At 44.1% G+C, this 23,477-nt stretch overlaps 1 protein-coding gene and 1 long non-coding RNA gene across 3 annotated transcripts; both read right to left on the reverse strand.

The window, feature by feature from the left end:
- Nucleotides 1–7,357: 7,357 nt before the first annotated feature.
- LOC149329577 (uncharacterized) lies at nucleotides 7,358–13,735 on the reverse strand. Of its 2 annotated transcripts, none has more exons than XR_016285403.1 (3): nucleotides 13,404–13,735; nucleotides 12,416–12,619; nucleotides 7,358–8,361 (listed from the first exon to the last, which is right to left on the reverse strand). It is a non-coding gene; the product is annotated as an uncharacterized LOC149329577 (long non-coding RNA). The 2 variants fall into 2 exon arrangements; XR_016285402.1 differs by having other exon boundaries at nucleotides 7,359–8,361; nucleotides 12,416–12,596; nucleotides 13,404–13,677.
- A 4,110-nt stretch (nucleotides 13,736–17,845) lies between these two features.
- LOC149329578 (TNF receptor-associated factor 6-like) lies at nucleotides 17,846–23,008 on the reverse strand. Its single transcript, XM_089559611.1, has 2 exons — nucleotides 22,721–23,008; nucleotides 17,846–18,961 (listed from the first exon to the last, which is right to left on the reverse strand). Exons 1-2 carry the CDS (start codon nucleotides 23,006–23,008, stop codon nucleotides 17,846–17,848), a joined length of 1,404 nt encoding a protein of 467 aa, XP_089415737.1.
- Between the last annotated feature and the right edge of the window lie 469 nt (nucleotides 23,009–23,477).

Here is a 23,477-nt window from a genome sequence, read left to right on the forward strand (position 1 = left end):
AATCTTATTTATGCATATATTTATTACAAATACAATCGTAAACTATGCAGATTGAGTTAATATTCGGGAGGTGAGCCTTTAACTTCACTACTACGCTTTTATCCACCGCGGTGGAGAGCGGTTGCCCGCTCGGCTACCAAGCCGGATGACCCTGGTTCGAATCCGACCGCGGCAGCCGCATTTCGACGGAGCCAAAACAGAAATGGCACCCCTGTGCTGTGGGATGTCAGCGTAGGTTAGAGAACCCCAGGTGGTGTAAATTAATCCGAAATACCCGGGTTCAAACCCGGCCCCGGCCGCCGCGTTTCGATGGAGGCGAAACAGAAAGGCGCCCGCCCATGTGCTGTGAGGTGTCAGTGAACGTTAAGGATCCCCAGGTGGTTGAAATTATTCCGGGGACCTCCACTACGGCCTTTCTCGGAGCCTATGTACCTCTCCGCGACGTTAAACCCTCACAATCCACATTTCACAAAGTACTTCGCGCTGAATTCACCAAAACAACATAGTACGGGTACTACTCAGTAGAAAATGGAAACGAGTGACTTCACTGAAATGCTTAGTGACTTCTTTAAACCTGGAAAGCGCATAAAAACAACGGACAACAGAAAGAGACAGACACACGAGCGCTTACTTCCAACTGATTTTTATTTTCATGCGAGAGCAGAATATATGTACACTTCAGATCACCTGCGCATGCGAAGAAAACTCAAACAAGATAAAATATTATCTGGCTGCACATGCAAAAGAAGAAAGATATGCAATCTCTTTCTCAGACAGCAAAATCGACGCACCACTTACACATTCATCGCCAGATCGTGCTATCTCACTTGCCTCAACAATTTCACGCGTTGTTTTACACTTGCTTTTATACAGAACTTTACATTGATGAAAGAGAGGACGACAATTCTTGCTTTTGCACTTGAGGCAATGAATGCTCAAATGCCCACCTTTTCTGTTTTCGACAACGTAATTGTGTTCACCTAATCTCTCATTCAGGCATCTACCAGTTTGGCCTATGTAATATTTACCGCAAGTCAAAGGCAACTTGTACACAACCCCTTCTGTGCATTTTACAAAAGGTTTTTGGTGCTTGATCATGCAACCTGACTTCAGCCTGTTTATTGACGTGCTCTGTTTGCTTAGCGCACTCAGCTTACTTGGGGCAGAGAACAACACATTTACATTCACTCGGTTACCAATTTTTCTTAGGTTGTGTGACAACCTGTGCTTATAGGGTATGACTGCAAACTTTCTTTTATCTTTTGTCTTATCCGGCTCTTGCTTTGAGTTAGCATTCCTTTTGTTTGTTTTTACAAGTCCTTCTGCAACAGACACCAGCATGTGCAATGGGTAGCCAGCATCTTGCAACTTTCTTGACTGTAAAAAGATGCTTTCTTCAACAGAATGTGGGCATGACTTTTTCAAACAGTTTATGAAACCTAAACGAGCTATGTTACGTTTAATGAGTTTAGAATGCGCGGAGCTAAAAGGTAAAGGCAATTTTCCATCTCTGGGATGATAAGTCCAGCAAGTATGATCTGCAAAAAATGTTAATATCATGTCAAGGAAGCGTATGCTATTGTTATCAGGGAGCTCATGTGTGACAACAAGTGGAGATAAACAATTCGAAAAACAATCTAAAACACTTCTAACGGCCTCATCGAGGGTGATTACAGTTGTGTCTAACAAAATTAAAAAGTCGTCAACGTAACGAAATACATTTACCACCACTTGTTGACAAAGCGATTGAGAATGTATTTCACAAGCAGCAAGGCATTAAGCTTTCAAAAATTAGGCTGAAGGCAAAAAAGTTGTGTACTTCGCACAATCTCACCCGTTTAGCTCAGTCCATCGAAAATTCCAGAGGCCTAAGTCTTGACATGTTTTTTTCTGCTAAAACCCATAAATTGGATTGTCCTTTAAGAATAATCGTTTCAGAAGCGGGAACGTGGCAAAAATCAGTCTCAGACTTCCTGCAAAGGAGCCTAAAACAGCTAGTCGTTGACGACCCCTTCTTAATAAAAAATTCCGATTGCGTGACTACTTTTCTTAAGCAAAGTGAAAGAAGAAGTCTCAGTGCTTTCTCGGTAGATATAAAGGACCTCTACTACTCTTTGCCCCAAAATGGTTTGCTGCAGTGCGTTGAAAGATGTATCGAGAACTCTGGTGTAATTGATTTTCAGAATTCAGTGGGTGTGAGTGTTGGCGCTTTTCTAGAACTTTTAGGTACATATCTTGATTCTACATTTGTTAGGTGGGGCGATGACCTGTTTTTACAGAAGCAAGGAATTTGTATAGGGTCCAGTGTGGCTCCCATTTTAAGTGACTTGTTTTTATCTGAATGTGACAGAAGGCTCTTTGCCTGCCTGAAAGACGTAGGGGTGGTAAATGTATTTCGTTACGTTGACGACTTTTTAATTTTGTTAGACACAACTGTAATCACCCTCGATGAGGCCGTTGGAAGTGTTTTAGATTGTTTTTCGAATTGTTTATCTCCACTTGTTGTCACACATGAGCTCCCTGATAACAATAGCATACGCTTCCTTGACATCATATTAACATTTTTTGCAGATCATACTTGCTGGACTTATCATCCCAGAGATGGAAAATTGCCTTTACCTTTTAGCTCCGCGCATTCTAAACTCATTAAACGTAACATAGCTCGTTTAGGTTTCATAAACTGTTTGAAAAAGTCATGCCCACATTCTGTTGAAGAAAGCATCTTTTTACAGTCAAGAAAGTTGCAAGATGCTGGCTACCCATTGCACATGCTGGTGTCTGTTGCAGAAGGACTTGTAAAAACAAACAAAAGGAATGCTAACTCAAAGCAAGAGCCGGCTAAGACAAAAGATAAAAGAAAGTTTGCAGTCATACCCTATAAGCACAGGTTGTCACACAACCTAAGAAAAATTGGTAACCGAGTGAATGTAAATGTGTTGTTCTCTGCCCCAAGTAAGCTGAGTGCGCTAAGCAAATAGAGCACGTCAATAAACAGGCTGAAGTCAGGTTGCATGATCAAGCACCAAAAACCTTTTGTAAAATGCACAGAAGGGGTTGTGTACAAGTTGCCTTTGACTTGCGGTAAATATTACATAGGCCAAACTGGTAGATGCCTGAATGAGAGATTAGGTGAACACAATTACGTTGTCGAAAACAGAAAAGGTGGACATTTGAGCATTCATTGCCTCAAGTGCAAAAGCAAGAATTGTCGTCCTCTCTTTCATCAATGTAAAGTTCTGTATAAAAGCAAGTGTAAAACAACGCGTGAAATTGTTGAGGCAAGTGAGATAGCACGATCTGGCGATGAATGTGTAAGTGGTGCGTCGATTTTGCTGTCTGAGAAAGAGATTGCATATCTTTCTTCTTTTGCATGTGCAGCCAGATAATATTTTATCTTGTTTGAGTTTTCTTCGCATGCGCAGGTGATCTGAAGTGTACATATATTCTGCTCTCGCATGAAAATAAAAATCAGTTGGAAGTAAGCGCTCGTGTGTCTGTCTCTTTCTGTTGTCCGTTGTTTTTATGCGCTTTCCAGGTTTAACATGTCTAACCAACTCGCCCAACGCAGCCATTATTGAACTTAGTGACTTCACTGAGTGACTTCACTAAAATATATAGCTTTCGTTGGTTACGAGAAAGCACTTCACTCTGTGGAAACTTCAGGTGTCATGTAGGCATTGCGGAATCGGGGTGTGGAAGAGTCTTGCTTGAAAATACTGGAAGATATAACGACTGCTCAGCTACGACAGTCCTTTATAAAATCAGCAATAAAATTCTTATAAGGAAAGGTTCCAATAAGGAAGCAGTACACAGTTGGTAGCGAGGTGCCGGAATTGCTAAGGGGAAGGCAGTGGTCGCTGATACGGATCACGAGTGGGAAATAAACAGAAGAATAAGAACGGGGTGTAGCGCGTATGGTAGGTTCTCTCAGGTCAAGACTGGCAGTTTACCAGTATCGCTCAAGCGAAAAGCATACAACAGGTGCATCTTGCCGGAACTCACCTACTGGGAAAATATGTGCAGGGTAGCGAAAAGTGCTCGGGTTAAGTTAAGGACAACGCAGACAGCTATGGAAAGAAAAATAATACGTTAAGGTTAACAGACCGAAAGTGGAGAGAGCGGGTCAGGGTACAAATGCGAGTTAATTACATCCCAGACAAAATCAAGAAGAATTGGGTATGCGTAGAGGGTGTAATGCCAAGGGAAGATAACCGCTGGTCCTCAAGGGTAGCGGTGTGGATTCCAAGAGAAGGCAAGCGTTGCAGGGGGCGGCAGAAAGTTAGGTGGGCGGTTGAGATTAAAAAGTTTTCAGGGATACAGTGGCCGCAGCTGGCAGAAGACAGGGTTAACTGAAGAGATATGGGAAAGGTCTTTTTCCTGCAGTGGGTGTAGTCAGGAAGATGATGATGATGATGATCGTGATATCAAATCTTTGCCTGGTATCTCTGACGCCTTCCTGGAAGCGTCCACTTCCCTGAGCATGGGACACAGGACTAGCATTTACCTCTCACATTTTTCAATAAACCATGTTGGTTGGCCAATTATTTTGGCAACAGGAGAGTAAAATGGCTGAGGCTTAGCTAAGGTTAAGCCTAGTCAGATGCGAAGCATATTGATGGGTGGCTTGGCAAAGTTCCTCGCTTTGTTCTTCAGTTGTAGAACGTTGTCGCCGAGCCGCATATTGAGCACGCCGCTTAGCCAGACGTTCATCCCGCTCTTCATCGGTCTCTGTGGCACGCTGAAGCTTTCGCTTCTCGTTCAAATCAGCCCTGCTTATAGGCGGCATCCGAACATCTGACCGCCTCGTAAGTGCCCGGAGAGCGAGGCAAGGTCAGATTTATACCGCTCCTGTAGGGTCACGTGGTCAGCTGCAGCAACTCTGATGTGGAGCCTCCACCGCCGCGGCCGACCGCGCGAGCCGGCAGCCCATCTCTCCTCTGCTGTGACGTCATGTTGTCACGTGGTCAGCCGCCGCGCCTCTGATGTGGAGCCTCCACTGCAGCGGCCGACCGCACGAGCCGGCAGCCCATCTCTCCTCTGCTGTGACGTCATGTTGTCACGTGGTGTCACGTGAACACGCTAATTGTCAATGGTAGCTCCACCGCCGCTCTCGACAGGCTGTACTGTAGCTCTAGTAATATGCTTCGCATAAAAAATGCTATATCACACGTGCTTAGCTAAAGCAATGCAAGCTCTCGGCCGCGATCATGCGAGCAGCTGCGACGTTGCCACTGATAAACACAACACCGGGGCTGCGCACAGCGCCTGGCACAAAGATGACTCATTTCAATGAATGTGTGCGAGGAGACGGCCGAAGACAATACCTCCGTTTCGCTGATGATGTTTGCCAGAAAACTTTAAACATCCGCAGCGTCAAAGCAATCGAACAATTTCGGCAGTATTTTCCGGACGATGGTCACAAAGCTAGACGCTGTTATAATGGAAAGGGCCTACATCTGCTTTTCCCAGTACCTGACGCACTTTTATGCGACACTGCACTCGACTTGCCGCCCTGTAAATTTTTACACGCTCCTGTCCCAAGAAGACAGGCAAAAATACCCTTACAAAAATTTTTAGTAACATTCTTTAGAAAGTCTTTCGACAATTGTTAATAGAACCTATCAACATTGAATAGAAAGTCTTTTAAACGCCTTTGTACATTGTAGTAACAACCTATCAACCGTCTTCCGACAATTGGCCACCGATATCCAAAAGACTCAGGTACATAGAAAGTCTTTATACTTCCTATCATCCCCTTATCGAGTTTGTATACACTTCCTACTGACCCCTTACCGACAATGTCTACCAACACCCTATTAACGGTCTTCTGACAATTGGCCACCGTTATCCAAAAGACTCAAGTACATAGAAAGTCTTTATACTTCCTATCATCCCCTTATCGAGTTTGTATACACTTCCTACTGACCCCTTACCGACAATGTCTACCAACACCCTATTGACGGTCTTCCGACAATTGGCCACCGTTATCCAAAAGACTCAAGTACATAGAAAGTCTTTACACTTCTTATCAACCACATACCGACAATGTCTACCAACGCCCTATCAACGGTCTTCCGACAATTGGCCACCGTTATTCAAAAGACTCAAGTACGAAGAAAGTATAATTCCTACATCAACTTTTGGAAAAGTGTATGTTAACTACACAGTACAACACTTTTACCAACATAGTTTTATCACTTCAAAATCATTTTGTGAACACTATCCCGGAGTGCTTAAAGAATAATAGAAGCAAAATGCAAATTATTACATTTATTGTGCACAATTGTACATACGCGCTACAACACATGCATGATGCATCAAAATATTTTATGGAGAACAATAGAGGAACAGAATATTGCCTTCGGCACGCTTCCCCTCAGTTCCCTCTGAGTAACAATGTCCGACACACAGCAATTGAAAAACATAACAGGTTTTAATTCACGATGTCTCGGCTGGAGGACCAGCCTTTTTCGAGTATAGTATAGCATTCGAAACAAAAGCTGTGCGCTTCAAATGCTGTAGTACACTTGAAAACGACTGGCCCTCCAACCAAAACATTGTCAATTAAATCCCGTTAGGTTTTTCTTACATATATACGAGGTGTTTCAGGGAAGAGTAAGTAATTTTCAAAAAACAGGTATTTTGAGATGAATGTATGGCTTTTTCAGCATAGTATTACCAGTGTTGGCAGGCACCAGAAAACTTGTGAAGAGTCTTACGTAATAAGCTGGTTAGCTAATTTTTATTAATGAAACTTTTCACTATCAGAAACTTTGTTAAGTTGGGCTAGTTGGTAACGGCTTGAAGGAATCATACTCTTAGCGGTAAGAACACACACAACACCAAGACACACACACACACGACACCCGCTAGACTTCAACTATCTTTACTGGACACTTGTACGACATAAATATGTATCACTGAGCACACGCAGGTGCCTCGTCATCGGCATCAGGTCTAACTAAGCCCTCCCCTCTCCTCCAAGGCATACGGTTGCGCCGATAAACAATCCCTTTTTCTGCCAATGCCAGGGAGGGAGTGCTTACACACATGTCACCCGCCTCTTGAATACGAAAGGCCTGGGAGCCGAGAAAAAAGAAAGAAAAATTATCGAAGTCTTTCGTATTCAAGAGGCGGGTGACATGTGTAAGCACTCCCTCCCTGGTGTTGGCAGAAAAAGAGATTGTTTATCGGCGCAACCGTATGCCTTGCAGGAGAGGGCAGGGCGTAGTTAGACCTGTTGCGGATGACGAGGCACCTGCGTGTGCTCAGTGATACATATTTATGTTGTACAAGTGTCCAGTAAAGATAGTTTAAGTCTAGCGGGTGTCCTGTGTGTGTGTGTGTGTGTGTGTGTGTGTGTGTGTGTGTGTGTGTGTGTGTGTGTCTTGGTGTTGTGTGTGTTTCTTACTGCTAAGAATATGATTCCTTCACTATCAGAGTTAGGCGTCTAGTTGCCATTAGAGATTTGTAGCAGTTACATGCACTGGAGGGGTTTCTTTCCCTGTGTGCTTTCAAAAGCGCATGTATTTTCGCACGATGCAGCCAAATTTTGACGAGCCATAGCGGCGAAAGTAATCATGTTTTGTACATTCCAGAAACTGATATGGCTACTACGAACAACTGGCTAAAAGTCTCTAACTGCAACCAGTTGCAAACCTGTGTTAGTTAAAAAGTTAATTATCAGAAATTAGTTAACCAGCTTACTAAATACACCTCACCGGCTTTCTGGTGTCTGCTAACACTGGTAATATTATGCAGCAAAAGCCATATTTTTGAAAACTACTTATTCTTCCCTGAAACACCTGGTGCATATAAATACTGCTCACTTTCCTGTACAACACAGAAACGAAATAATTTCTTCTGTAACATGAAAGTTCCATGAGCCACATAACAAACCCGTGGAAAAAAACTGCATGCATACACACACATCTCTCCAAAACAGCTAAAAAAGCCCACACAGTGAAACAATGCTTACACTGTCTTAAGACCAACATTAAAGGCTGCAAACACTAGCGAATTAAAAGTCAAACAAATGCCAAACATATGCTAAATGTCCCCATGGATGTAGATATTAAGTATGAGCTGATTTTAATAAAAATGCATCAGCACAGAAATGCTTAAGAGACTTTGTTGGTGCACTATCCTGACACTTGTCCTCAATATCAGGCAGCCTGCTTGTTGTTCATCATCATCATCAGCCTGACTATGCCCACTGCAGGGCAAAGGCCTCTCCCATGCCTCTCCAATTAACCCTGTCGTTACTTGTCTGCATCACCAGTGGAAGAGGTAGCGTCCTAGCGATGAGACGTGTGCACGAACAGGTAGCCTTCTCCATGGCAGAATGCAGCAGCAAGAGAACTGCACAAGAAAACATTCAAAGTACACAGTTATAGTAACTTCTAATAGAATCAAACACGGAGCAGCAACAATCAGTTAAATGTGCACTAAAATGCAGCACTCCGAGTGAGTTTGATAAGGCTGCTGAGTAATAGCATAAGCAGCAGTCACAAGACTAGAACTAAATGTAATGCGTCCTTGAACAAGAAAAAGCTATAACATGCTGTTGTGTTCAATTCTGCCCCCACATTCGAAGACTGAATGATATTCACAGGAACTGACATTAACGTGTTACACCTAATTAGGCAGGCTCGAGACAAGGCGGTAGGTGACTATAGGTTCTAGGAACAGTAGGGGAGAGTTATTAGTAGAGTTCGCAGATAGAAATAGTTTACGGATTATGAATACCTTCTTCCGCAAACGAGCAAACAGGAAGTGGACGTGGAAGAGCCCCAATGGTGAGACTAAACATGAAATAGACTTCATTCTGTAAGCTCACCCTGGCATCGTAGAGGATGTGGAGGTCCTCGGTAAGGTCCGTTGTAGCGACCACAGAATGGTAAGGTCTCGTGTTAGCTTAGATTTGAAGAGGGAATGGAGGAAACTGGTGAAGCGAAAGGCTATTAACGAGTTAGCATTAAGAGGGAAGGTAGAGGAATTCAGACTGTCGCTGCAAAACAGATTTTCCGCTTTAACTGAAGAAGACGACCGCAGTGTTGAAACAATGAATGATAATCTTACAGCTATCGTTACAAAGTGCGCCGCAGAAGTAGGTGGTAGGATGGTTCGACAGGATACCAGCAAGCTATCTCAGGAGACTAAAGATCTGATTAAGAAACGCCAAAGCATGAGGACTTCTAACTCCACAGACAGGATAGAACTAGCAGATCTATCGAAGTTAATAAATAAGCGCAAGGTAGCCGACATAAGAAAGTTTAATGTGGAGAAAATCGAGCATGCTCTAAGGAACGGAGGTAGCCTAAAATCAGTGAGGAGAAAACTGGGCATAGGTAAAAACCAGATGCGCTAAAAGACAAACAGGGCAATGTCATCGGCAATATGGATAAGATAGTTGAATTAGCCGAAGAATTCTACACAAATCTATACAGTAGCGAATGTAATCATCAAGTTACTGAGGGAGGCAGTCGAGCACAGCAATGGGACATCCTGCCAGTAACCAAGGAGGAAGTAAAGAAAGCCTTAGGAGCAATGCAAAGAGGGAAAGCAGCTGGTGAGGATCAGGTAACAGCAGATTTGTTGAAGTATGGAGGAGAGATTGTGCTACAAAAACTAGCCACCCTGTATACGCAATGCCTTGTGACCTCGAGAGTACCAGAAGCTTGGAAGAACGCTAACATTATCTTAATTCATAAGAAAGGAGACGTCAAGGACTTGAAGAATTACAGACCAATCGGCTTATTGTCCGTTGCCTACAAGGTATTTACTAAGGTAATCGCTGATAGAGTCAGGACAACCTTGGACTTTAGTAAACCAAATGATCAGGCAGGCTTTCGTAAAGGATACTCGACAATAGACCACATTCACACTACCAATCAGGTGATAGAAAAATGCGCGGAATATAACCAACCCCTATATATAGCCTTCATTGATTACGAGAAAGCATTTGACTCAGTGGAAACCTCAGCTGTCATGCAGGCATTGCGGAATCAGGGTGTGGAAGAGTGTTATGTGAAAATATGGGAAGATATTTATAACGATTGCACAGCTACTATAGTTCTCCATAAAGTCAGCAATAAAATTCCAATACGGAAAGGTGTCAGGCAGGGAGACATGATCTCGCCAATGCTCTTCAATGCCTGCTTACAGGAGGTATTCCGGGGACTGGAATGGGAACAGTTAGGGATAAGAGTTAATGGAGAATACCTGAGTAATTTGCGATTCGCTGATGACATTGCCTTGCTAAGCCACTCAGGACAAGAACTGCAAAGCATGATCAACCAGTTAGACAGGCAGAGCAGAACGGTGGGGCTAAGAATTAACATGCAGAAAACCAAAGTAATGTTCAACAGCCTAGCAAGGGAACAGCAGTTCGCAATTGGTAGCGAGGTGCTGGAAGTAGTAAGAGAATATGTCTACTTAGGGCAGGTAGTGACCGCAGATCCGGATCATGAGAGGGAAATAACTAGAAGAATAAGAATGGGGTGGAGCGCATATAGCAGATTCTCTCAGATCATGATTGGTAGCTTACCAATATCCCTGAAGAGAAAAGTATACAACAGCTGTATCCTACCGGTACTCACCTATGGGGCAGAAACTTGAAGGCTAACAAAGAGGGTTCAGCTTAAGTTAAGAACAACGCAGCGAGCTATGGAAAGGAAAATGATAGGTGTAACGTTAAGAGATCGGAAGAGGGCGGAGTTGGTGAGGGAACAAACGCGGGTTAATGATATCTTAGTTGAAATCAAGAAGAAATGGGCTTGGGCAGGGCATGTAATGCGAAGGCAAGATAACCGCTGGTCCTTAAGGGTAACGAAGTGGATTCCAAGAGAAAGCAAACGCAGCAGGGGACGGCAGAAAGTTAGGTGGTCGGATGAGATTAAGAAGTTTGCGGGGATACAGTGGTGGCAAGTGACAAAGGACAGGGTTAATTGGAGAGACATGGGAGAGGCCTTTGCCCTGCAGTGGGTGTAGTCAGGCTGATGATGATGATGACCAAATTAGGCTACCACGAAGAGATATTTAGCCATTCCAGTCATATGAAGATAACATGCAGGCCATAAAATATAAAAATTGTTTTGTGTTTCTGATTTGTCTGCACAAAAATTCAGGCAGCTTTTGTTTTCAAAAGTGATGGCACAAAGAAATTGCAATATAATGCACATGTTGCTGTAGATAATGTATCATTTGGAGCTATACCAGGTGTTAGGGGAAAATGTATGAACAAAGAGTACAAAGGTGAGCAAGTTCGTCAGGGCAAGAGTGGCACACTCTAAAGCAAGTGAATCAAAATATTAAGGCACACACTGCGTCAGATACAATACTTGTAAGTAAAGCTGCATAGAACTACAAGCGATAAAAGCCTCAGAAACGTGCCCCTAAGGGAGCAGCTGGACTGGTAGTTTTTTATTTGTCCCGCAGCACATCCCTCTAGTGCTGAGGCCTGCTCATATCTGTTTAAGTTAAGAATACAAGGGAAACAAGCAAACAAGTGTCCCAAAGAAGATAAAAATGTGCACTTAGGTTGTTCTTTAGGAAATTACCTGTCACTAATTGCAGCAATAAATACCTCGAGAAAGAAAATAAGTTATTTACACAGCTTATTACAAACCTTGATGGCACGGGAGAAAGGCAACATCAAATGCATCGGTTCAAGTAAAGCCAGGGGTCTTGTTAAGGTCACAGCAATATTTGTTGACTTAGGCTCAGCTAGTGTAATGCAATCAGTAACTGAACGTCGGCATGAATAAAAAAAACAATGCACCAATACTCAATTCCAAATGCATTTCAACTGTACAGTGCAGTCAGTTGTGACAAAGGGAGTGTGAAAGAAAACCTCAGCAATGCTCATGACATCGAATAAGCACCTTTCTTCTGTACAGCTAAAATATAAGCTTTGCAGGGTTTCATGTAATGCAAGGATAACCTGGTAAGGTATCAATTATTGATGCTAGCAACAAATATGCTTCTAAAGCAGAGTGCTCCACTTGAACGCCAATATTCAATTACGCATTGCCCGTTAGGCCATGCCTATCACATCACTGGTTCACTTCAAACATGCCATACCTTGTAAGAGGTAGGTACTGCTGAAGTAAACCTATAAAATTTATTTGCTGCTTTTAGACTGCTGTATAAAAGTCATGAAGCAGATAATTGTTTTAATTTGGTCTATACAGTGGTCAAGATTTCCAAGCACGAGAGGCATGAGGGAAAAAACTATAGAAAGCATTTCACACTATAACACAATGCACTTGACTAGGGGAGTGCTTTCATGACGCCCGCAATATCTTTTCCCTTTCTCTTGGTCCTCTTTTAAAAGAAAAAAAAACGAAAGAGAGAGGGAGCCTGGACCAGAAGATTTGTGGCAGGCTAAAAAAGACAAGGAAAATATACCCACTTGTCTACCTATCCTTTTACAAGTGGCACATGCTTGATATCCAGTGTCAATGGCTGATAGGCTGAACCAGCAGGTCTTGATGTCATTTGCCTCTGGTTGAGGTAGCATTGGCTCGATGACAGATGAAAGCTGGTGCAAAAGTAGCGTGATGATACCGGTGGAGCAGCTGTACAGGGCTTGACTGGGGGTGCATTTGAAGAAAGGCTGCATTAGAGCCATGCTTTCATAAACATCACAGAAGCCACATCCCATTAAAACCTCTAGCTGTTCAGTCCAATGTGTTCATGAGTGGAGGCTAATTATTAATTACCTATGCCTCCAATAGTTAGCAAAAAAAATGGTTTACAAAGCTTGTCATTCTTTTCTTAAAGCTATTATTCGCGAATCACGTTATACTTTTATCGCTTCAGACTGAAAATGGGGGAATGACATAAATGTAGTGAACGTAAAAAATTAAAATGACAACAAACCTTCCATTGTGCGATTACCTCAGCTGCACTGCAATGGAATGGTTCTGCTATTTTTAATTGTCGTTTCGTTGACCAGAACTATCAAGAAGCACAGCACTTGATGTGACTGCGACGTAGAACGGGCAATGCTCCTTATCCAGTAAACACTCAGGCAGCAGAATCAAAAGACGCACGCCGCTACAAGCACTTTTCGTTCTTATGGTCTCCTTTTCACGCGCTGCTCCTGTTCAGTCGGAATAACGAATCAAGCAGCACCCCATAGTTCTCGGCGTGCAACCAAATTCTATCACATAACTCCTGCGCCGAGGAGCTGACGCAAACAGCGTGAGGCGGCGGGTTAAAAGTTGCATAGTTGGCAAGCGAGCGTGTCAGAACACCTTCTCTCTGCAAACGATCGCGTGGTGCCCGCATTTTGCACCTCACTGCGAACAAGACGTGAAGACCAACCCAAATGCATTCGCAGCCCTCAATCATACCCCCGACACATCGCAGAAGTCATTTTCCAGTTCTGTACTTACATTTGTCAACGTTCACGGCCAGCCGTTTCTTCTATCGGGCATCGGGCGCCGGCCGCTCTCGGCGTGGTTGCGTGCAGTACGTCAGAGCAGTTTTTGAGCACTGCGTGCGCGTAAGAACGTCTTCCGCAGCACTGGAGCCATCTGTCACCTTCCGAGTTCAGTCACACTACCACAACACTAACGAGGCCGCACATTTAACACCAACAAACTGAAGAAACGCACCCACATCACAACTGTCGCACCCCGCCAACAAAGAGTCGTTTCAGCGTCCTAAAAAAGATAGTGTAGCGCGCGGCCAACATGAGACTCGCAATCCGCCGCCAGCGAACGGAAAGGTAGCGCTAATGTCGCCTAACTTTACACGCGTTAAAAAAAGAATTGATAAAGCCCTTTTTGCCACAAACTTGTTGCATTAAACGACAAAATATTTTGTTTCAATTACAAAGTCAGGAAATTGGAATGATTGCGGTGAAAAAATGCGACTACTCACAAGCATCTGTTTCTGGCGGCGCTGCGAACGAAAGCTTGGAAAACCGGGCAGCATGCCGGGCAGCTACAGGCGACGCATCTGGGGCCAGGAAAGCTGCAGCCGCTGCACGGCTGCACTGTCTGCCTAGTTCTAAGGCTATAACTCAGCTCCCCGTAACTGCGTCGCACAATAAGGAATGATGATGATGTTGCCAAACGCTACTGGTTTCGGTTTTTATTTTCGCATATTGTGTGGCTTAGCTTACTCTACACAGCTTGGCTCATGCGATTTAGTGTACGTGTGTGTACGTAGGGAACACGAGCGTTCGCACGCCGCTCTAGCGTGACGCGCGAAACTTTCAAGGCTGCGCTGCAGCATCGCCTCTGTTTTGTATGTGTTTATATCACGTCATTGGACACCTTGCACGCTCTTTGCTCGAGCGAGCCCCGCCGACAGTCGCGCTACCGTAGTCTTTTTGTGTGCTTCCTTGATTGCTTTTTGCCTCTGCCTTATGCGGTCCTCGGCTCGGCCTCACGTCCGCTGATGGCAGTAAGAAAAGGCGAAGACTGAACACATGCTTTCGCGCGTCTACTCCTTATGACTACGTTAAAACCCAACACTTTATTCCAGGATTCCTTAGTCATTGCATTACGGGAAGATAGAAAATACAGCTCTCACCACGTTTTCCCTCGCCACAGCTTCGTACCGTGTTTGCGTTGAAGGAGATGCAAGTGAAGATGCGGAAAAGGCACTGCGCCTGTGGTTTAGCGGTGCTCAAAGTGGGGGCTGCTCTCACCCTAGCTTTTTCCATACTGGAAGCTCCTCTGTGGCTCAGTACTACCTAAAAATGTAACAAGTCAAGAATGAGGGCTTATAGTGCTCCAATTGCCGTGCACCTTCCTCATGCAAAGCCCTTGTTACCGCAGTTGAGTACAGCGGGCCGCTGTTACCTGTTTTGTTTCTCTATACTTCTCTTTATAGTATCGGCCGCCGAACATGAATAAAAATTAATATTGCCTTGCCTGAAATTTCGCATGTACAGTCGCTGAGGAACGAAGCAACTTGAGTTCTCGAAGCTGTAAGCCTGCACACGTTACACAGAATTTACTCAGAGCGCGAAGCGGTGCGGCCCTTTTCGCGCGTGGTTTTTCAGTCCCGTGCGATCAGCCATTGCTGGTCGCTCGAGGAGGAGGGTAGTGCGAGGGTTTAAATTGGGCGCTCCCACGTGGAGTGGCATAGTGTACCGGGCACTTTTGCATGGCGGGCAGTGTGCAGGAACAGTGTGCTTGCGGTGCAGGTTCAGGAAGCTGGTGATATAATTTGGGCGCCATTTGGGCTAGCGAGAACGTGTCATTCAATGAGTGTGGAAACACATCGGTGCAATGCTAAACTTGAATTTTTTTGTAGCTCGCAACAATAATCCCTCTGAAACCTCAGAGCGAAACGCTCTTAATGCTAGTGTGTTTTAGCACCGTCGTACGGTACATCACTGTTCAACTGCACGTTAAAATATGACCTATCAAGAATTACAACAATATCAACACCAACGTGTTTCGAATTGGCAGAGTTGCTGTACAGCTCTGCTGAAATTCTTTGTTAGTTCTGAAATGTTAAATCTGTTTAATGACTGCCTGAGTACAGAATTTAAGGACGAATACGCAGCAGAAAGCATTGTTTTCGTGTAGAATGAGCCATCAGCGAAACTGATTCGCTGTAACGAAGTCATCATTGCGCTTATGTAACACAATATGTCACTAGCTCCTATTTTTTCTTAAAGTTCTTTTAATTTCCTTGAAGTGCAAGGTAATAATACTTGAGTATTCTATGAATTCATTCACTTTGTACCAAAATTATTTCGTTTGCTGGTAACTTTTTTCGTAGACTTTATACAATCAAAAATTGTCAATAAATGTCTTCAATTCAAGGCACGTTTCTGAATTTCAGGATAAATGTTCTGTTATGAACTTTGCCCTTTTCCCCGCACTCGAAAATGCGAAAGCAGTAAATCTAGTATTGAGAAAATTGAACTGAAATTTCTAAAAATCCACAGCGTGCTCGGCTATGGGAATGTGATTGCAAATTTTTGTTTCGTCTTCAAGGTTAGTTAAGTTGCCGGTTTGAAGTTGTCGGCTACAGTACTTGATTATTTTTGGCTTTTATTTGTTTATTCGCATCACCAAAATGCTTTCTCGGTTCGTAGTATATTTCTATTGACAGCAGTATATAAGCAGTAAGAAAATTGTATGAACTTTCTATCAACAAATGTTGATAAAATATGCCCTAAGAAAATGTGACTGCAAATGTTTGTTTCGTGTTCAAGGTTGCTTTAGTTGCATTGACATGTTAGGCTAGAGTACTTAATTAATTTAGGCATTTATTCTCATTATAAAACGTTCTGTCGGTGTCTATAGTATGTTTCTACTGACAGCAGTACATAGAAAACAGTAAGGAAATTGTATGAACTTCCTATCAACGAATGTTAATAGAATATGCTTGGCTAAGGGAATGTGAGTGTAATGTTTGTTTCGTGTTTAAGGTTGTTTTCATAGCTTTGAAGTGTTCGCCTACAGTACATGATATGAGGCATCTATTCGCATGACCAAAAATGTTTTGTCACTTTCTAGAGTATTTCTGCTCACAGCAGTCCGTAAAGAACATAAAGTATTAAAATGGAATATATCTTCTGTTTTAAAACGTTTTCCCATATCCTGATTACATTCCAAACGCATTTGCTGCGAATAATGTTGGTCGCTTTTCGATATAGTGAAATTGTTGACTAGCTGCAACAGATTCCACCATGCAATCAGGTAAGATGTCGTCACGATTATGCGAACAAGATAGCGTTAATCACCTCGAACACCATGCAGTTTGTTCATTTACTTCTCTCAACGTGTCAAACTGCACCCAGCTTTTCTAGTAACTTTCTATTGACAGGAGTAAATACAAAGAAGTAACAGTCTACCAGCATTGTATTGACAAAGGTACATAGAATGTAAAAATTATTTTCTAGTAACTTTCTATTGACAGGAGTACATACAAAGAAGTAACTTCTATCAACGTTGTATGAACAATTGTTGATAGAATGTAAAAGTTACTAAGAGTTACTAGAGTCAATAGAATGTTAATGCAAATTCTAAAGAAAGTTGATATCCATTTTTGTAAGGGTAGCACTAAAGAACGGTCACTGAGTGACTGCAAGAAGCCGCGTTCTCTGTGCAAATTCAATAAACCACGCGTTAATTGCACAATGCAGATCCGCTTTCATCTTCCTATGACATTTATCTCACAATTTTGTCGCGGATCCCTTGCCAAAGAAGGGGCGCGTAAAAGACTTTCCACGCAAACATGGTTGCAACAGCCGTATATTCTATAAAACCTAAGTGACGGCTTTAACTCAGGACTTCCCAAAAGAATGCGTTTGGCGGAGTTTTCTTTCCACCTATTCCGCGTTTTAAACCAGATTGGCGTTCTTCCCTCACTTGATGACAGTATTGATGGTCCCCAAGTTTCAAAGGCATTACTTTAAAGGATTGGCTTGTCCTATACGCCCGTAGATACGGCACAAGAATAGCTTTCCGTCCAGTTAGGAAATGAACGTGGGAGCATTCTTTTATGGCATAGTACGACGAAACAAGGAGGCTTAGTTTATTCCCAGAAATATCGCATATACAGCTATGGTTGAAAAATTGGGTATCAACATAAGTAAAAGCACTCATTTCTCAACTAATATTGTCAGTGGCATCGCGGACTATACGACGCTTATAGGCAGTCTTACGAAGGACAAAACAGCAGTGACATCGAAAACAAACCTCAGTAACTAGCATTTAAACTGCAAATTTATCTTGAAAAAAAATGCTAATATTGGAGCGGCCGCGAAGCTTTCTTCGAATGCGGTTTTAATATCAAGAAAAAATATTTACTCCTGCCATGTACATGCGCCACTTCCTTCTTCGTGTGCCGTTAGAAGAGAAACTCATGGCAGGAGCTCCCACTTGACACGAAGCTTGTCGTCTTCAACAAATCCGCCTTTCCGGAGATCCGCTAGCAAAAACAACGTCGCCATGATGCCAACGCCACGATTGCTTGAAGTTTCGGGCTTTTGGGAGTACTTCAAAGAACGCCATGTTTTATTCTCAGCCTCACGTTCGTCGCCTCCCTTCGGGTGCACGACGCTCAGCTTGATTCTTTGCTCGAATGGCCACAGAACAACGTCGTCCAGGTCGCCTTCGTACAGCTGTAAGCAAATATGCACAGTAACCGAGTCGCCTTTTTTCCTCAAATCTAGGCCGGGTGAAATGCAATAACCACGCAGGTACACTCTCTCGTTGTAATACCAAGCACGGCCTTCCTTCAGCACTTTCTCTTCGAGGGATTTCACACCTTGTACAAAAAACTCACACCGCGTTGCTTGCAGCTGAGCCAGTGTTTGCACTTTGGTGATGCGCTCCAACGTCTTCTGACCATTCCCCCTCCCTTCGGTTGTGGCTTCCTCCAGGGCAGCTGTGATTTGAGAAATACTTGCTGCAGTTTCCGCTGTCATATTACCTAACTGATCAGTCAGTGCTCTCTCTAGTCGGTTTACCCCTGCGGAAATATTGTTCACGGTGTCGCTGCGTGTGGTCAAACATTCTTTGATTTCCGCGTTTGTCGCTAAAATTTCACGCAATGTTTCATTCAAGTTTTGAGGATTTTGAACTGCAGCTGTCAGTTCATGCCTTACAGCTTCTTTGAATGTGTTGATATCATGAGAAATTTCATTGAACCTGTCACCGTGCGTGCTATTATCAGCAGTGATTCTTTCGAGATAGCCCTTCATTTCATCTGCCTGCTTTTGAAATGCTTGGCTTAAAGTAGCAAAAGATGCATTTCCATCCTTGGGGTCGCAATTGCTTTGGGATTCCAAAGAGGCGTCTGTCAACGAGCCGCAAGTTCCCGATCTGAGGTGCGCGCACACATTGCTGCAGAGGACGCTGATCGAACACTTCGGGCAGCGAATACAATGGTGCACACATTCCCGCTGGAAATGGTGGGCGATCGTGGAAGCAGTTGTCACATGCTGGCAACCTTGTTCTGCATTCCAGCACTTGACCTGCAATGCGAACAAGAGTATTTTCATTGAAATCACTATTACGTCTCCAACTATTGATTTCTTAATTTGTTTTTAAGGTAATTCCTGCTGTGATTTCACGTCAGCTCTTGGTTGGGCGCAGGGGCAGCAGGATCTTGCAGCTTTGCTCTTCAAAATCTACAATTTTATAGCTGCAACACAGGAATGGCAAAGACACTGTTGCGCTTTCACTTCTACGCGTCCACTCACTCCGACTCCTAGTAGTGTAATTCAAGAAGTAAATTATAGTTTGATATTTACACACTCCTGTCCCCTATATCACAATTTTAGTCCTCCCTATGCACCCTGATTTAGCTCCTTCTGCCTGGCGACTGACGTATATAGCAGTAAGTAGCAGTAGCGAACAACAGTAGACACCATCCATTTCTATAGATGGTGTCTATAGAAGAGAGAAGGCTTGGCTTTTTACGATATCTTTGTGAGCTTCGAATAAGAAGAGAAAAGAATTTTGGACTAGGACGATTTCCTCCAATGATACACTCGCCTCTATGGAAGCCCTCGGAGAACTAGCGCCATGAAAATGTACCTTACTGCACATGCAAATGCCTCGCTGCATTTCCTGCAGTACTCCAATGCAACGGGCAGCAACGATTAACCTGCGGTAATTTTGTCCGTCCGTCCACAGAGGGACCTGAATTACAATAGAACATCGACCTGCATAACAATATCACCCACGTATTTATAAGCCCATACTAGTTTGATGATGACATATTGCGCACCGTGCATACACAGCAGTGTAAATCCTAGTACAGGATATCCATGGAGTCCGCTTGCTCTCCGCAGGAAACAAAAAAGTTACAGGTAAGAAACGAAGCTTATCGCCAAGACAAAGCATATTCTTCTGTGGGAGCCCGCCGCTTAACCTGGATAGAAATGCAGCCTCAAACAGACCTCAACTTCAGGAGAGTACCGATGTAATTTGAAGCCTACATTATACACACAGCACGTATTGAGCAAATTGTCATATAGTGGGTACGTATGTGCGAGGAGGAATATTCTTCTTGAGGTGGACTTGGAAGGATTAATAAATCTTGCATAGATATGATCCAGGAAATTAGGTGTTTGCCAATTCAGAGCATGGGCCCAGCCTTGTATGTGCGCGCTGTATATATGGTCGCACAGGTAGGATCATGAGATACCGTGCTGCCCAGGTAAGTTGGGTAGAAAGCGTTGAAAAGGTGGCAGACCAAAAAGACAGCTTAAGAAAACACCTACGCCTCATGGAACATCAGTCAGAGAAACGCAACGACGAGGTTCCTACCGCATGAAGGAATGCCTGATTGACTTTTCTTTCATGTAAACCTACAACCGTACCTGATCACCAGACGTCAATTCATTATGAAGAGTTGAAAACAACGGTTTGTATGGTAGGGTTCTGAAAAGTAAACTTCGACAATCACATTACCTTCTAAATGTATTATGTGTTTATCACGGGATACGATACACGAAAAGGGAAAAGAAAAGATTTTCATCTTTTGAAGCATTAATGAATTCAAACTATTTCAGCAACCCTGCGACAGATGTGGGTAGTAAAACCCCAGGCAAAAATATTGCGGCTTAATACGTTTTGTTTATGTGCCTTCCGTCGGGACCTAAACCATTCCCACTGTTAGAGAAATAATTCAGCTGCAATGGCAGTTCCTCTTGACAGACAACTGTGATATGATTCAAAAACGTGCTTGCGACAATAGCGGCAACACGCTTACCCAGTCGCTTTGATTTCTTACGAAAAAGATGCACTCTACTGCATGCAGTACTGCATTGCGGTGGACCACGACAGCAGAAAGATGAAAACAGAGGGGTCTTTTCGTCGCGAAAAAGCAGAAAAAGGGACTTTTTTACCCTCTAGTCGTCAGCGCACCTGACTGACAGGGCTTGTTGTCCATGGTTTATTTTACCTCATCTAGCATAACAAACGTTCAGAGTAGCGGGCTGTGGCTGTCAATTGAGGCACAGCATAAAACTACACCCAACAGCATAATCAATCGGCCCAATATTGGAAATGGATGCTTTCGTTCTGGTCCTCTGTTGGACCGACCTTTTTCAATACATTTCTAATATTGGGTCAATTACTTGCGCTGCTTGGGTCCCTCTCGGACCTTCGCGGATAAGAAGGCTTATTAAGAATTGCTTTTTTTCTTCTTTTAGAGCCACATAAGAAAACATATTACGCACAATGATCACCTTTAACTGCTAGATACTTTTTTTCACACACTTTTGATCACTCACAAACTCGCAGAACCAGAAAGAATGCTAGCGTGTTAGGCGAAACTCGGTCCATACCTTACACTGCCTTAAATATTGCAGAAATACGTGTCCCTGTGACGTGACGTTAAGATATCGGAAGAGGGCGGAGTGGGTGAGGGAACAAACGCGGGTTAGTGATATCCAAGTTGAAATCAAGAGGTAGAAAGGGGCTTGGGCAGGGCGTGTAATGCGAAGGCGAGACAACCGCTGGTCCTTAAGGGTAACGGAGTGGATTCCAAGAGAAGGCAAACGTAACAGATAGGTGGGCGGATGAGATTAAGAGGGTGGCGGGGATACTGCGGCCGCAACTGGCAAAGGACAGGGTTAATCGGAGAGACATGGGAGAGGCATTTGCCCTGCAGTGGGTGTAGTCAGGCTGATGATGATGATGATGATGATGACGATGACGTGTCCTCTCCTTCAAAGCTTCGAGACGTCCGAGTAATCTGTGCGGCTCTGTGTAGTACGGCTCCTTTAGTATTTCCTATCTCTCCAGCGACCAAAATAATCAGTAAATGAGAGCAGCATTCATTCCAGCATTTCCTCAGCGCCATGCAAGGTCAGCCAGCCATTTTTAACTGTATCGGGCACTGCCGAAAAGCCAGTACTTAAGCGGCCTCTCACCGCACAGAGAACCGAAATCAGCGAGATTACGCGGAGCGGTGAAAGCTCTTGCTTTAGACAGCCTCGTCTCCCCGGCTCTTCCCAAATGCACCCACAACCCCCGTCACCGTCGGTGCCGTCGTCATCGGACAGTGAAAGCACACGCGGCTGCAGAGTGGTTATCGCTGCTCGCTTACTGCATGCTGTAGCAGTATTTTTTTTTTGTCTGCAACATGCATTCCTCGCAAACAACAAAGAGAAAAAAATAAAAACGCACTGAACGAAAACCGGTGCTTGCAGAAAGAATAAAACGAAAGCGAAATTGGCAAAGAAGGCAAATAACTTGATTGTTTAGCTTGAAAATGAAAAACAAAGGTTAACTACTGGTGTGACGATCCCCAATTAATGAGCACGGAACACATTGTGCGTGGTGAAGATTTCCAGACGGTGTCTTGGTGCGGGCCGTGTTAACGTTAGGATACACATAAATCGTTCCGCGGTGTCCTCGGTTGAATGACCCCGCAAACCCTCCTGTCGGGGGCTGATTTCTATTCATTGCATGGATACATTTTGACGTGAACATCGGGAGTTAAGGCAAGTACTCTTGGGAATTCAAAGCGGAGCACACCGGAGAAGAAAATAACAGACGAAAGAATGCGCTACCATGGCACACCGCAATACTGCGCTGCACAAAAATGCAGCGAAACTTTTCGGTAGGCACTCAGAGCGAGTGGCTCCGTCTGCCTATTTCTTGTCCCGCGTGTGGCACTGCAACTTTTTTTGCAAATATTATGATACTTTTTTCATGCCAAATAGAAACAGGGAACGATAGTACAAGATAAAGAGAAGGGCGTAAGTTCCGTGACTAACCTCTCGTTTCTGCAACTCATCTAGAGGAAAGTCCCTCCAGTCGACGTCCTCTTCGTCGTGCCACTCGTAGCCATCGAGCGGACAGACGTGCATCTCTTCCTGGGCGCATTGCTTGTAGCACGAGTCGCACAGCACGTGCATGCAGGGCAGCAACGCGGTCCTCTTGCGCACCAGACCGCAAGCACTGCACACCCTGTTCGTCGGAATGGTCTTGACGAAACTCAGAGGTCTCCAGTCGAGGTCCGGGCTGAAGCCGACGAGCGTATATTGGGTAGCGGCAGGAGGCATCACTCTTCGCGTGCGCTCGCTGCCCCGTCGCCTGAAAAACTGCAATTTTTTCGCCCTCGCATTGCGGGCTCTTACCTATTTTGTTTTGTAGGCGGTCGCTGGGGCAACTAGCAGAGCGGTATCCGCTGCCTCTTGCGGAACGTATCGCCTGCTGCGCCGGATTGGCGTTCGTTATCTCTCGAGCTGCATCCACAACATCCTTTATACGTACCTTGTACTCAGGCGGCTTTCTTTCGGAAGGGATCAATCCAGTAACAAGTTTCTGTTCCCTGCCTAATGGCGGAAATAAAATTTTGCAACATATTACAACACGAAGATACTCGATGTGTATTGCAGCTGGCGCTGATGGGCCATGGCGTTGTAACACTGAATAGTAATATTTCGTGGTTGCAACTTTGCCGCCGAGGTGCGCGGGTTTGATTTTCGCGGTTTGCATCTCGTCCATGCAGGAATTTCGATGCCAGCGAAA

Source organism: Amblyomma mixtum, chromosome 9 (assembly GCF_055824585.1).
Source record: "Amblyomma mixtum isolate Tamu chromosome 9, ASM5582458v1, whole genome shotgun sequence".
Classification (NCBI taxonomy): Eukaryota; Metazoa; Arthropoda; class Arachnida; order Ixodida; family Ixodidae; genus Amblyomma; species Amblyomma mixtum.

Bases quoted from the DNA above. Each gene is read 5' to 3' on its own strand.
- LOC149329578 (XM_089559611.1), bottom strand. From the start codon at position 23,008: ATGCCTCCTGCCGCTACCCAATATACGCTCGTCGGCTTCAGCCCGGAC. The intron at 18,962-22,720 runs GTTAGTCACGGA...TTCGCATTGCAG, and splicing joins ATGAGTTGCAGAAACGAGAG to GTCAAGTGCTGGAATGCAGA.